We start from the raw sequence: 15,624 nt of genomic DNA on the forward strand, positions 1-15,624 counted from the left end.
GAACTTGTGTGGAATAACATTAGAGAATGCGGGCGCTTAAAAAGCTTGTACGAGTGCTGCTTGGGGTTCACAATGCAGGTGCTTCAAGGTAGCCAGTTCATGAATGAGCTCTAGTTTTGCTTCCAGGTGGGTCATTGACCCAGCGCGCATTTCTCGAGTGCTCGAACACTGTTCCCGTTCACGACCTTTCCAAGTTTCATGTGGTTAACCTGCGCTTTTAATTTTTTTTTTCAGCGAGCTATAGCGAAAGAACACCGCCATGAATAATACGGCTTAAATATTTCCCGTTCCGACGTGACGATACACGATACACTTTCCAACTGGCCTCAAAATTCATATTCCAAAATGCGGACACACGATTTCTTGGCAGCTTGAAGGGCGTGAACGCACCTACATTGTATAACGAAGAAAAATAGAACATTGACATTGCTACAACGTGCATGTGTTTGCGCCCTCCATGGTTGTCATTAAGATGTATCAACTCACTCGGCAACAAGTTCTGCTGGATATCATTGCACAGTGACTCTTTAATCCCCCTGTTCTCCTCTCTCGTTTAACATTGCAGCGCTTTCGAAATTTACCTCGCAGGTGATGCCTACGTTTGTCTTTTCTACACCCAGAACATGGCGTGCTTTCATTCTCGTTACCATGCACGGGACCCCAACGCAAGCTAACCACTTAGCAATGAGTGGGACAACGGAAGGAAATAACAGCCCGCGCTGAGCATTCGGTTTCCTGCGAAGCTTAAGACCTGAACATGACGTCGCTGCTTCCTGTTACGGAGATCCACGGTAGCTTCAGCGCGACTCGGCGTGTAGAGAGGCGAACGGGGAGATGCCGACTCGAGATGGGCAAGGAGTGGCAGAGGTCCTCCCTCCTCTCCCTGGCCCGTCTGCCAAGAGCCCAAGAGCCATTGGCCCGACGAGCGAGCCGGGTGTGCCGCGTCGTCGTCGCATCAGAAGACGAACCCCGAGGCGGTCGCGGCCCGGGGTCCGCCCGGGCGCTCCGCCTCCGAGGACCGCCTCTTCGTAGAGGGCTCAAGATGGCGGCGCCGCTCGTCCCATCGACCGGCGGCGCGCACCGCCAAACACAAAAGGTTGGCCCGGAAATGGAGCACATAAAAGCATCCGGCGCCATCGGAAGCGCGGCGGGGAGGTGCGGCGGCACCGCAGTGGCCAACCAGCCTGGCCTGCTGCTGTCGTGATGGCGGCGATAAGGAACACGCTGAGGCGGCACACCCGGGGCCGCGCGCCCGAGGCTCGCTGGACGCGCGACTTCATTTCCTTTCTTTCTTTCTTTCCCCGACATAAGCGTATTATTATTTTTTTTTTCACAGCCAAGCTCCACCAGCGCCGGGAGAAGACCCAATTGGCGAACGTCCCATCGGGGCGAAGGAGCTTGCACTTTTTTTCACCCTTCACGGCTAAGTGCCTCCGGCGTTCTCCGGGCCGCCTCTTCTCCATTCCACCGCGGCAACCATCCTCTCTCCTCTATAGTTGGCCGCTTCGGAAACGCTGTCGTAGCTGCGAGGTGCGCCAAGATATCTTCTATGCGATGAAGTAGGAGCGAGAATAAAAAACAAGAACTGAAAAAAAAAGGAGCTCGCGGGGAATAATAAGGTTAATATCTTCGGGGATGGCCGCGGGTTGCCTCCGTAGGAACAAGTAAACAGTTTTCTATTTATATCCAAAGAAGCCATCTGCCCTGAAAAAACACAAGCATCCGTTTGATCTCATTGTTTTTCTTACATGAGAAGAGCCTGAAAGGAAGCAATCGTTATAGTTGAGGAAAGCCCGAGATCAATTTCCTGTTCCAGTGATTTGAACCCGTTCTCCCCATGCAACTTGGCGCTAAAGTGGGCCGACCTATACAGAAAGTAATTTCACGCGTTAGTGCTTCAAGTTTCAGTGCAGCTTGCGACGTATCCAATCTTCGACGCGCATCATAAATTTGGCATAGCTGCCTACGCCGAACAAAAAAAAAATTAAAGCTCGATGGTGCGTCTTTCGTCCACGTGAAAACCGTCGCCTTTCGATCCTAACGGGACCCTTGTGCATCGTTTCTTTCATCGTGGTTGCACACAAAACTGGAGTGACCAGGCATTATCTGCCACATAAATTAGTCATTCTGCCTGTGTTAGGCCCTCTTATCCTCGGGTGGTATTAGCGAGACATCGCGCTTTTAACAGGGGTCCTGCGCAGCACTATTTTCCCTGAGGACTTCCACCCTACGCGATTTCGATAACAGCTTTTTCTCATAATCTCAGCTAAAAGCAGCGCTATGTGCTATGTACAGCTACGTCAGCCGCCTCGTCTCCAAAACTGTAAAGATATGTGCATGTTCTCGGGCACTCTTGCGTACTTTCGCTTATTTACGGAACTGCACGCGTCTCGTACCATTCTTTTATCATTTTTTCCGTGTATTGCTTTACTAGACCACAGAACTTGTCAAATATAAATGCTATTCGACTGTTTTCAGTGTTCCTCAATGCTTCTCTTGCTTTTTTTGTTTTGTTTTCCTAGAGACGAGATGTGGCCGGCGCCACTAAAGGAGCCAACCTGTCCTTTATTTAAATTCACATTATCAAAAATATAAGCCTGCCAGACGACACCGCTACACTGTAGTCCATGTTTTTGCGCTTGAAGTAAACGTCCGCTAGCTAAATATTACTCACGCAAATACGTTCATGTCCGTATGTTATTGCTCAAGGTCAATAACAAGAGGATTCGCCTTCCCCGCTGTTGGAAACTTTGGACATAGCTGATGGCACAGGCTTTAGCTATAGCCGTTGTCTTATGGACAAGGTCTCTTAGCCACTACTGATATATGGGGAGCGCCTCCAGACTCATATTTAAATAAGCGTTATGTGCCTTTCAACAAGCTTCACGAATAAAAAGTGCTTGTTTAGACTCCAAGTGCCGCTAACTGAGCGGGTATAACAAAGTTAGTACTTGTTTACCGGCGGTACTGGTAACTTATTTTCTGCAGCCACACAACCTGACCGGTTGTGTGGCACCTCGACCTTCGGCGACGTCAAAAGTACATATCTCGAGCAAATGTACTCGTATATACCGAGATACGTCGTCGGTGTTCTTCGGGAACCTTGTGAACATGTGAGCGCTCATGTTTGAGGAAAAGACGCACCCGGGTAGCCCTCACTGCCGCCACTAGGCGTATGTAGGCATAAAAATTTACCCAAGAACGAAAGCGCTGGTCCCGTGGGTTTATGTCATGGGCACGAGACGCGAATCTCCATATTTAAGTGTTGCTTCACTGAAGAGGGCCAAAGGATGAAACGAAACTTCGTTCTTTTTTTGTGTGTGGTTTTGTACACAAACAATTTTCAGTGTATCTTGTACCACACTCTTTCTTAAGCCTCTTTATAAGTTTTCATAGTATCGACTGGCCTCAGTGACCGATTATAGGCGCGAAGTTATGGACAACCACACGTATTCACACTGATACTTCCTTCTTCCCTCCCTCTCCTTTCTTTTTTTCCCTTTAACCCTTCCCCTATGTGAAGTAGCAAACCGGACGTGCATCTGGTTGACCTCCCTACCTTTCCTTCCTTCTTTTCCTTCTCCTCCTCCTTATAAGTTTTCAAACATCATCACCTCTTCGTTTCCTGAGTAAATGCTGCCGAAAATCGCTGAGAGAGGCATAATGCTTCTATGAGCAGATGACCAACCTCCTTGCTTCTACCATCCGCTCTGGTTCTTCCTCAGCGCAAAACACAAGGAAAACAATGCTCCTAATGCTTGCAAAACTGCGATACTGTTACTGTGAAGCATACACTTGCGTGTAGAGTTATTACAGCCTATCGTCGTATTGCAGTTAATAAAATAAATAATTCAATAGTGGCCTAACACTGGCACCATCTCCATCAATTGCTTCTCTTTGCGCTTCCGGCTATGCAGCTCATGCCCGCCTTCGTTCTCGTCGTTATCGTCTCCCCGTGGCTCAGAGCAGAACGGTGCGAGGCCACGGCCGCCTGTGTGACGGGTGTATATGTGTCAACGCGATAGCTTTAGCGTATACCGTGTCGCAGAAAATCCGGCGTCGGCATCCGTCGTCTTGTGAGCGCAAGTTTTCATGTATGTCTGTGCGGCACTAAAGTTCTACTAATAAAGTTGCTCATACTTTGTCTCAATGTTCTTTACAAAGGTACTCCTCGGAAGTTGGAGAACGATAGCCCACCAACAAATGTCATAAAACAAAACGCCGACAGCGCATGCCTTTTATGTTAAATCTTCTCAGACTGAAATATTAAAAGTGCAAAACAATAACAGAAGATCCGCCCGCGCAGGAGGCCGCATTTATACCGGAAAGCTCGCCTTCCTGCATAGCGTTCGCCGCCAGCGTCTTCCGGTAAACATTGCGGTTACATACGCTGCAGTTGCCTGGAAGCATGAGAAGCACTCGGGAATCTTTGAAAGCTATCGCGTTCCAGTCTTTAAGGCGAACCTTAAAGGTCCACTCAACTTTTATATTCCTGAAGCCGCGGCTTCTTCGAAATAAATAAATAAACAAATGACCAACCAACGGCGGCGCGGTCAGCGACCGCAGAGCTCTCTCACCACCTTTTTGCTCTCATCTTTCTATTTCCCTGTTTTTCGTGCCTTTCAGCTCACACACACACACACACACACACACACGCACACACACACACACACACACACACATATATATATATATATATATATATATATATATATATATATATATATATATATATATATATATATATATAATTTTTTTCTTAATTGTGGCGTGCCAAGATCATTATCTAAGTATGAGGCACGCCGTAGTGGAGGTCTCCGTGCTAATTTTGACCACCTGTGGTTATTTAATGAGCGCCTCAATCCAAGTACACTCCATTTTGCCCCCGTCGAAATACGGCTGCCGCGGTTGGTGAACGAACACATGAGCTCAGCAGCGCAAACGCCACGGCCACCAAGCCACCGCGGCGAGGTTTCTTGTCTCTCTCACGCTCTCACAGCAGGCGACGCATTTCGTTAGAAACTTACAAACTTGAGCTGGGATGCACTGAATCGGCTAGGGTGCGGACGTGTTCCATGCTTTGTTTCGCGGTCAGGGGCGTGTAACTTTGTGCACTCGCAACAGCAAAAGAACGCGCCCGCGGCCACTCGCGGGAGACTCTCTCCCGCGGGAGGAACCACGTGACCACCTGCTGCAGACAGTGCGCACTCACCTCGTGTGCCGACGTGTCCGTCCTGCAAGCGGCCGCTTTCGCGCGATCGCTGCCACCACCGCCACCGCCGGGCCCCGCGGTGCCGCCTGCGGCAGAAGGGCTTCCTCGTGAACACAAGCCACAGCAGCCGGGCTAGTACATCTTGACTTCATACACGCAGCGCACAACCAACAAGGGCAAAAGAGGGAGAGAGAGGGGGGGACACACACGCCGCGCTGACTTTCAGCCGATCGTTTGTGGACGTACACCGAGATTCAGTCGCGCACGCTAACCGCATTCACGTGTAACCCCCCTTCTTCCCACCTTCCATTTCTATGCTTCTGTCTCCTCCTTTCTGAAGAGCAGGCAGGCGTTCTGCCCCTTCCGGTGGCAGTTGCCAGCCTGCTCCTCGCTCTCCCTTTCCTGTCAAGTGTATGTATGTTTTCAAAAGAAATAATAATAATAATAATAATAATAATAAACATTCAACTTTTTTGAGATCGCGACTGATGATATTGACAAACATGATGGTTTTGATTGTCGGAAAGAACCATAACGAGGTAATCAGAGACGTTATTGAATTGGGACTGGTAGCTGAGCTTGGTGAAATTTGTCTGTCAGAACCGTCAACCGCGCAATTGGAGAAAGAATTCTAATTTTTGAAAACATGAAATTTGAATGTCTGACTGAATTGACATATGTAGCCACATTTACGTCGAGAATAAACGATTGCTTGAAAGTCAGCGCTACGTGTGTCCCCGTCTCTCTCTCTCTCTATTTTGTCTTTTTTAATCGTGCGATACGTAAAAAAGAAGTCGATTCGTGAACACACCAATTTGATAAACGCGCGTCCTCTGACATTTTTCCTAACTTCTGCATAGGTGCTTCGCGCGACAAACACACCGTTTCCCATAAACTCGACTGTCAACTCGAGATATACTGGCAAGCGCCTGGGTCGTCTATACCGTCTCGCGTGCAGCCCTGTCGTCCTACAAGCCGCCACTCGCTAAGTGACCAGCTCGCAGAGGAGGACACGAACTGTGTGTTCAGCGAGGCCTGCGGGCTGGCGCATAGCGTTGCACTGCAGTGGCTCCCCTCTCTCGACGGCATTCGCGGGCGACGTACACACCGACTACGTTGCTGCTTCGGCGAACAGCAACTTCTCCGTGCTAATACCGATCTCCTCTTTCATTTCTTTCTTTTTTTTTAAAGAGTGATGGTTCACTTATAGTGTATTCGTTGGCATGTGCTATCTGGACCGACCCAGAGCAGAATTTATTTCTCTACGGTAGTGAGCTCTTATGTTATCTGCATATCGCTCGTCTGTGCGTATCATATAATTTATCGCATTCGCTATAAGGTGCAGCGTACCAAACTAGCCTCCAGGCAAGCCTCTCCAGTTTTCATAAAAGAGCGTCTCTCCAGATCCATCTCTGGCAAGTTGCCCTGCTAAATGTGTATTGACAAACGCACCCCTACTGAACGTATGCGCTCCTCGCCTTCACCTTTTCCAGTGCGGCGCTACGCTTTATACGCGTCTACTGTGGTCAAGGCACACCAATAGCTGTCGTTGAAGATACAGTTGGGTCAATGTAGTCGCTTGCGGAAGACGCCTCGGTTTCAGCGCCTTCGCGTAGACCCTGAGAGTGCGTGATATCGATATTTAAACTCGCGGAATGGATAACGAACGCTACTGACGCCGGTGACTACTTCAACCGTTTGGTGGCGCTGTCCAACCCCCCCCCCCCCCTCCCCTTGGCGGTAAGAGGGAAAAGCGTCAGGTCGGGATGGTGTTTGCGCTTGCGGTCGTAAAATACCGAATGCACTCACTTTTACTCACAAGAAACTCTTGTAATTCGAGAAGACGACGAGAAACAAACGGAAAAAAGAAAGAAAGAAAACAGGCAGTGAAGTCACCTTGACATGCTTACACTGCTTGCTGCTGATCACTTACACATAGATTATAACAACGCGTGATCGATATTAATATTAATATCTCCAGAGCTAGAAAAGATCCCGTTACGCTTTTGAAATCAGAAGTTGATCCTACAAACTGAGTTGGAATTTTTAGTTTAAAAGAAGAAAAAGAGAATGGGAGCATGACCTTACGTTGACGAACTTAGGACCGCATAGAACTCAGAAATGTAAGTTTCCATCTTTATTTCCTGCTATAATATTTTTCTCACCGAGTAAATAAAAAAAGGAGCTTCCAAGATGCGAGCCCATTTTCACACAAAAAAAATGTTATTACGCTAAAATTGTTCGTAAGAGCAAGTGCGAGCCAATCATGATTTTGAACTTGTTATTAGTGGAGGCGGCCGGCCAATGCCAAGCCGCATATACGAATATACAACTGAATTGGACACTGGTTTCCCAGTCTAGTACATTTGAGCGGTTCGCCTTGTGTGCCTTTAAACAAAGTTAGGAAGCGCAAGCTGCTACGCACCGACGATTGTACCAACTCGACACATCTTTACTTCTGCATTCAAAGATTGTATTTAAATGTCTGTGTTTGCATATTTTTTTCCGCTTTCAAGTTCAACAACTTCGAAGACGTTGAACCCTTCGTTGCTTTCGTTTATCACATTTTAACGTCTACCATTTTTTCTCCATCACTGTCGACATGAGACTCACTTCTTGCATGATGCACTACACCAAGTGCAGACTATGCCTTGTGATCGGGAAAATGTTGCGAATGAAGTAATATCTCCTTGCGCACGCTTCACTTTTTCCCATCGAGCTTTCGAATTCTCTAACTCCTTCCGTCTCCAACGTGTGTGTGTGTGTGTGTGTGTGTGTGTGTGTGTGTGTGTGTGTGTGTGTGTGTGTGTGTGTGTGTGTGTGCGTGTGTGTGTGTGCGCGTGCGCGCGTGCGTGCGTGCGTGCGTGCGTGCGTGCGTGCGCTACAAAAGAGGACACAGAAAAGAGGAAGGAAAGAGAACAATGAGAAATCAGGAAGCACGTGAATGACGCGCACGCTAATGATTGGCCGCAGTGCGCCAATAATCACAGCTAATTTAGCCGTCTGGTTAACCGCGGGAAACAAAGTGGCGAAATAGCAGCCGTTAGCGCAGACGTCTGTTGCCGTTGTGAGCTCTTTTTTCTTGTTCATATGTTTTGTTCATGTTGTTTTGATCAACCGCGCATGTTCATATGGATGATCTGCAAAATTTTAGGATGCCCACTTATTGAAACGAAGAAAGGAAAGAACGCCGCAAAAGGCCAATGTTCGCCTTTTACATTCGCAGTAAGGACGCAGTTCGCAGTTGCACATTACTATAGGTGCTGCGCCACTAAGTAGGAAGTACTTATCACGTCACTTCGAGATATGTGTTAACCCTTTAATAACAGCACATATAGACACCCAGAAAAATGTTTATTTTCTATTTAAATGTACAAAAGACGTCGAGAATAAACATAATTAACAAAAAGAAAAAAAAATATGCCGCGGAATTTTTTTCAGCATAGCGGGAAAACTCTAGGCAGGAAACTGGAAGTGTGCTTAGGCCCAAGCCACCTTAGACTTCATTTGGAATTTGTACAGCCAGCTCTCGTCATATATGTGCATCATAGGTGCACATTTCATTTGCTTTATGTCACGTGTGCTACACCGCTGCAACCGGAGATCTGACATTGGTCTGTCTCCCCTGACAGTGCTTTCAAAAGAAAGCGAGTCACACGCCAAATTTCTTCATTCCGTGTTTCGGCTCCAAATCAACAAATGACGCTTGCTGGCTGTCATTAAGTGTTGGCGGAAGACATTTAACCAGAAACCTCGTAGTCAATACTGAAATCCGGCAAGAAAAAAGTTTTGTTTTCAGGCATGTTTCCTGCAGGCAACGCACGTCAATAAACGACTAATGACTGAAGTGCAACGGTACATTTTCAAAAAGAAATAGAAAAGGATTACGCATATATTTTTGCGTGCTCTAACAGACCATAAAACGCTATACAACTTCCGAATGCTTTCTTTTTTTTTTTCCTATTTAACAGATATGTCGCGAATAATTGATACCAGTAATATAGTACATCAGCAAGACAGTTAACAGCGTATACTTTTCCTCCTGATAATTTGTTATTCCATACTGTAGTTCTTTCATCTCTGTCATTACTCTTATTCCCATTTGTAGTGACTCTCCATTCAAACTACAGAGTAGACGTGCCCTGTGAACACTATTCCACTGCTTAAAACACTCCCGTCCTTGCATTCCATGGCGACACTGTCGATTTTGGCGTAATCTACAATATTGTTACGTAGAAAGATGCAGACGAAAAGCTATGTACAAATATATTTACAAGGAAAATACACTGCGCTTGGCCAAGAGGCAACAGCCCGCGCTAGCTTCTAATCGTCGTCGTCGTCTTCACACTGCTGGCCTTTCGTGATCGCACATATTGTGCCGTAGCACTATGTTAATTGTTGTTTTGTGTTTTCTTTTGCACTTCATTCCGTTGCTTTTCTGATTAGTTTCTAGAACTTTCGGTTAACTTTCCGTGTGGAGGCATCTGAAATAAGGCGTTAATTTTAACCCAATCTCTTCTACAAAATTATTTTGTAAACACGCCACAATAATGACACTTCTTTTCACCTTGTGTAAGTATATCGTTAACTTGAATTTGACGCCAGCGACAAAAGGGGGCGAGCGCAACTTATAATAACCTAAACACACCACCGAGATAAATCTTAAAGCTCTGGAAGCAGTGTATGAACGGTAGGCCGAAGAAAAATAAATTATAATCGGACTACAGCGACAAAGAAACGAGACACAGCTGATAACACTAACTCGCAGCCCTGCTTTTACCTCAATCGGAACCCACTGCCACGCGCGGCCACGTCGGACGCACGCTGTCCGACGGGGCATCGCTGGTGAGCCAGGGTCGAAGCCAGAGCCACAGCCGAATATCGAGCCAGGCATCGCGCTGATTTACGGGTGGCGACCCTGCGCGTTCAGGCGCCGAGGGAGCGCCGAGGTAGGCGTGATTCAGCGCCAAATTTGTGTGCCCCGGGCCGCCCCCATTGAGACTGTCACCGGACGCCGATAAATGACGCGATAAATTGGTCGGCGCCGATAAATGAGCCCCCGGGACCGCGCGGCGGTCGGTCAGCAGACAATGGCGCTGTCAGCGCTGATGGAGGGGGGAGGGCGAGCCGCCGCCGGCTGGCCACGTGACCACCCTGGGTGCGCCGTGCTTATCTCTGCCTCTTCAAAAAGGGTTGTCCATTTCCTGCGTGACCACGCCGTGGGCGCTCTTGTTTCGAGCAGCCCATTTTTTTGCTCCACAGAAACAGCGAAAACAGGGCCATAACGGATCTCTGAACGGCCTTCAGAGCAGTGGCTTCATCGGGAAGCGCTTTTCACCCCTGGGCTCGGAACTCCGCGTCGACGAGGCGCCAGCCGGGGCCCACCACCCCCGGTCGAAAACCGTGAGGGGACACTGCGCACCCGGGGACATTTATTACGGGGCCAATTCCGATGGTGGGCTGTGCAGCGTCGCTTCGCGCCCAAGATCTCGATCGGAAAGCCGGCCGCCGCGGCGACCATGGAGTGGAGCCGCGGCGCATGGCGTGCAGCGCATGGCTTCGCTTTCGCGCTATATCCAATCTTCATTGTCTCCATCGCCATGGACATCTTTCTTCTTCTCTCTCTCCCTTGCCTTGCTCGCTTGGACCTGACTGGTCACGCCGACCTCGTCTCCTTCCAAAAGCTTTGTCTTCGGGCTCGTTTGTTTTGTTCTTGTTTGCTTCTTTTTTGGCCCCGTTTGTGTGTGTTTGTGTGTGCGCGCGTGTGTCTGTGCCTTTTACAGCGTTTTAATTTATTAGATGCGGCATCTTGCCCACGTCATAGTATTTCTTGGTCGATACGCTTTAGCGGGGATGGGCCACTCCATCGTGATGGAGTGGCCAAATGAAGTGGAGTGGCCCACTGTTTCTCGTACTAACTTGTGTTACCTCTGGTGCCACCTGTAAATGTTAGCTGTACGTCCTTGTATAGCATTACCGCGGCCCTGCCGCTGCTCTTACCGCCTCATCGAGATTCAGATACACGCTTTTCCGTAGAAACCATCTCTTCAATACAACATCGCTGTACATACCACAGTTTATACAGACAGCCTTCCATCCTGGCCGATATCTTCATATTGCACAGAAATCTTCACATAGCCCTCCCTTTCTTCCATCTCTCTCCCATTTTAAAGAGTAGGGATTTCTCTTTTCGGTTTCTTCTTCTCTTGTCTGTGACTCCAGGTCAAAGAAAAAGAACGTAGTTTGTCGTTTTATGTGCGATTCGCGGTTATCACAGCCTGCACTGCACTGTTCGCACATTTCATTTTTGCTCGTAATGGGAATGTGTTAGCCATAGCCATAGCTCCTGGCAAGCATTAAATTATGGTCGCGAAGCGTCCTATCTATAGGTACGGCCTGTGCAAAGCATGTGCACTGCACCACGAGACTGCTCGAATGGTATCTTTTCATTTCCCTTAAGTGCGATGTCGTAGCTCTGGACATCTCGATAAAACCGCGCATGTGCGGAAAATTTTCAGGTTTCAGTGGCCACCCACTAAGGCTGTTGCCTAGTCGGTGTTCCTTGCAGTGACTCTTTGGAACATGTTCAGCCTCATCCTGTGCAATGAAGGAGTTCTAGCCCGGCGTACGTGTATACGTGCCTATACGCTCAAGGCGAGAGGCTGGAAGAGGGCCAATAGTGCGCGCCGTCTTTTTACGTGTCGATGGTATGCAGCTAGGCGTCGATGCGAATGCCGGTCCTTGGAATCTCAGTCGGCTTGCATACCGGAGAGCCCACGTTCGGGTAAAGTGTCAAGGGCGTGCTTTTGCTTGGATGAGCGTATGGCAATGAAAGGAATGCTACCATAGTGCACCGGTAGCATGATGGTCGTCATGATCGATATTTCTTCAGCTTGGCTCACTCACTTACAATCTCCTCGTTGTGTTGACTGGACGTCTCTTCCACACCTACACTTGCACTCCTCTTCGCCCACTGTCTTCGTCAGCGAACAGAAGGCGGCCTGCTGGCACTGAAATGTCTGGACGTGACATGGGGAAAAGACTGCGCAAAACAATTTTCTTCCAGCACGTAGCGTAGCACATTTCAATCGTCAGATTGGGCAGTCCAGTTTAATGCAAACTGACGACATGTTCCTTTAGCCCTTATAGATGAAGCCTTTAAAAGCGTGAAGGTCACTCTGGTGAGCAAATTCATGTCACGATCTGTGTGAATATAGAGCTCCAGTAGCCTAGCCTCGTCGGTTTTAGATCCTAGAGAGTAACTTACGGTGAAGGCGCCAAGACGTTTGTCAAGTCAGCAGTGCAGCTATATCTCCCACCACATTCTTCACCTAAAAGAACGACTCCTCGTTTTAGTTAATGCTGCGACAGTTGGTTTCCCATAAGTGAGTGGCGACATGCGACCAGAAAAATTAGCAACCTGCTTGTTGCACAGAACTAGCAGGTTGTTGTGACTCTGGTATTCGACATTAGTGCGTAGTAGCAAAAGAGTGTGCCATTTTTATCTGCAACTGTGTGCCTTCACCTTTGAGTTCCAGGAGATCGACAATTTCTTCAGAAAGTTGATTCTGGCATGGGAAGTTGTTGCCAGACGCGATATACGAATCCTATGCATGGGATTGAAGCCTTGCTCTTGCTAATGCATCTCTGAAGTGTTTAACCAAACTTCCAAGATGTTTTATCCCCCTTCACACACGCGCGCGCGCGCACGCACGCACGCACACAAACCCTAAATGTCTCTTCACCGCTGACAGAAAAGCCATGCGGCAAAGCATTCATTCACAAAAGAAGGCATAGCAGACATTTGAGAGTAATCTTTTTCTTTCTGGCGAGAATATTGAGCGTTAAAAACAAATTAAAGGCAATTATAACAGATGGATACCTCTAAAAATGGAGAAGGAAAATTGATAAGGTGTGAGTGTTGGCGGTGTAGTGTGCGGGCGAACGCTCACAGTAGCGGTCGGTACTAAGATTCGATACATCCGATGAAAAATAAAGAAAGGGAACATCTGGTATATCACAGTGCAATCTTCTGAAATGCAGAAGCCCAACCGACAACGTTTAACGGCACACAGAGTCTTAAGACTGAAGCTCCATCTCATTAAACAATGCTCTGCACTAAAGTTATCGACACATAAACAAACCTAACGCGCCAAAGGTTCAGGAACTGATACTTTGAGACGTTTCATCAACAGAATGTTTGCATTGGCAAAAAGCGCATCTAGAGCGCAAGGCTGTGAAGTCCTTAATGGTGATAGACCCATTACAAAACTCGTTTTTTCAGCATCTATTTGCGCTTATACGTGGTCGGTCAGCCCCTTTATTTTCTTGCGGGTTCTCTTCATTATTATTCTCGGTCATTCCTAAAGAGCGATGGCGTGCGCTAACGTGATTGAGCGATCTACGACACGCCCAAGCAAGAGGACAGCGGTGGATGGGGCAGCGATTTAAAAAAATTTCGAGTGATCTTCTAACTCCACCTTTCATAAATTGCCTGGATCCACGACCGTTCCAGCTTTATGCTGAAACTAAGCGAAGAGCTCAGAAACCTTTCACGTGTGAAATTTTAGCCTGAGTACCTAAACGCCGCTGTAGGCATCCTGTTATCAAAGTGGCATCGAGCTCCTAGACACAAAGTGGTGTTTCTTCCTTTCGTTTCTTTCGGGATCGTGATCTTGACCTGTGGGGAAGCTCTTCGTATTTCTTCAGTTTGCTGGTGGTGAACATCGGTGTAATACGCGCAATATGTTGTGCAAGTTGGTCTAGTTTTGCAAACATTGCAAGAAACAGAGCTAAAAACCATTGACCGAATAGCAGGATAACTCCTTGTATTGTGTTGCACTTCCACTGAGTTAAGGTTGTCGCGCGACCCTTTCCCTCACTCTCCTATTCTTTCATAGCAGTGTGCGTTGTTAGACTGACGCAAAACACGAACGCCGTCACTTCAACCACGAGTACGTACGTTTGTCAAGAAGCTAACCGCGGAAACATGGTATAAGCATTGTCCTTGTGTCAGCCTCTTTTATGCACTGTAAATTTTACGACGTTACCACGCGAACTGGCCAACTTGGGACCTCACATGCACTACATTGTCCGAGTTTAGTCTGCGCACTTCGAATAAAACTATAGCCTATATCTGTTCGACAATAGCAAGTGCGACGGCAGACGAAAAAGAATATAGGAGTACCTATCTCCTGTGATACATTGCGGTGGTCAACTGTTCAAGCGGCGCCTTCGCCATGGAAGTTCCATTCAGCAAGGAACCCGTTTTGTGTGCACTTACATATGGCGCAGGGAACTCACGAGCATCAAGCGACAATGCAGAGGCGCGCATTCCAATCGTGGTTTGCGAGTCACACGGCAAAATAAATAATTGTTATTCAATGAGGCATCAATGCGGCTTAGAATCTTTGTAACTGCAGAGGTCACTGCAGAAGTGAAACACGTTCAGAAAATTCACAATATTTAAGATGTAAAATGGAATCGTTCTGTAAAAAAAAAAAAAAGACAGAGCCAGGGCAATCACAAAAATGGCACTGCAGCAACGAAGGTACCTCTACTTTTAGGGGGGAAAAAAGAAGACATGCTGCCTTGTGTTCACCATCAAGAACCTTCTTCCAATTTGCTCCCAGGATGACATTTCACTGCGCAATGTCTGACCTAACTTGAAAGATTTCTCGGTCCTTTTTCTGTCCTGAGCGTACTACTTGAAGAACGAAGGACATGAAAGGCATAAGAGGCAAGAGAGGACAAGGAAAAAAATATCAGTGCCTCATAAGCTCGTACTTCGCGATTTTGGTTAGTGGGGCACAAACATCTTTTTTATTATTTTATAAATACTGCAATCACCATATCATAACATTAGCTGGGTGGCACAAACTTAATTTATAGAATGGTATGTACAGAGAACGCACAGGTTAATAAAAACTGTTATTTGAATGAATACAAAGCATACATATTGGGCACACACAAGGTTACACCAATGAAGTAAAACACTGCCACTGCAAGCATGATACAAACAAAACAATGTCGCTGTAAATATGATATGAACGAAGTTAATGTTGGCGCAGAGACGACGTTATTTTTAGCTGGTTCCACTCCAATATTGTGCACGGGAAGAATTATTACTTGAAAGAGTTACTACGTGAGGAAAAGCGAGTTATAGTGAAATTATGTCTTTGCAGAGTAGAGTATCCGGATGAGAAGGATATGATTTCTGTTATGTCAATCTTGTAATACCCCTTTATTAGTTGACATAAGAATTTAAATCGCGAACAACGATTTCTTTGTGCCAGAGAAAAAAGATTAGCCCTCTTTAAAAGTTATGTAACTGAAGTTCTCGTCAATGCGTTATAAATAAAACGCACTGCTCTTCTTTGTACCTCTTCTAGTTTCGCGATGTTAGTTTTTGT

General features: G+C 47.1%; 1 protein-coding gene across 1 annotated transcript in view; it reads right to left on the minus strand.

Annotated features, from left to right (window-relative positions):
- Positions 1–15,624, minus strand: part of LOC135898558 (histone-lysine N-methyltransferase MECOM-like) — a 224,991-nt gene that overhangs the window by 187,831 nt on the left and 21,536 nt on the right. The window contains exon 2 of the mRNA XM_065427575.1: positions 5,213–5,298. Within this exon, the coding sequence (XP_065283647.1) occupies positions 5,213–5,298 (86 nt within the window). The remainder of the gene's footprint in view (positions 1–5,212; positions 5,299–15,624) is intronic.

The sequence above is a fragment of the Dermacentor albipictus genome, chromosome 2, assembly GCF_038994185.2.
Source record: "Dermacentor albipictus isolate Rhodes 1998 colony chromosome 2, USDA_Dalb.pri_finalv2, whole genome shotgun sequence".
NCBI classification, from domain to species: domain Eukaryota; kingdom Metazoa; phylum Arthropoda; class Arachnida; order Ixodida; family Ixodidae; genus Dermacentor; species Dermacentor albipictus.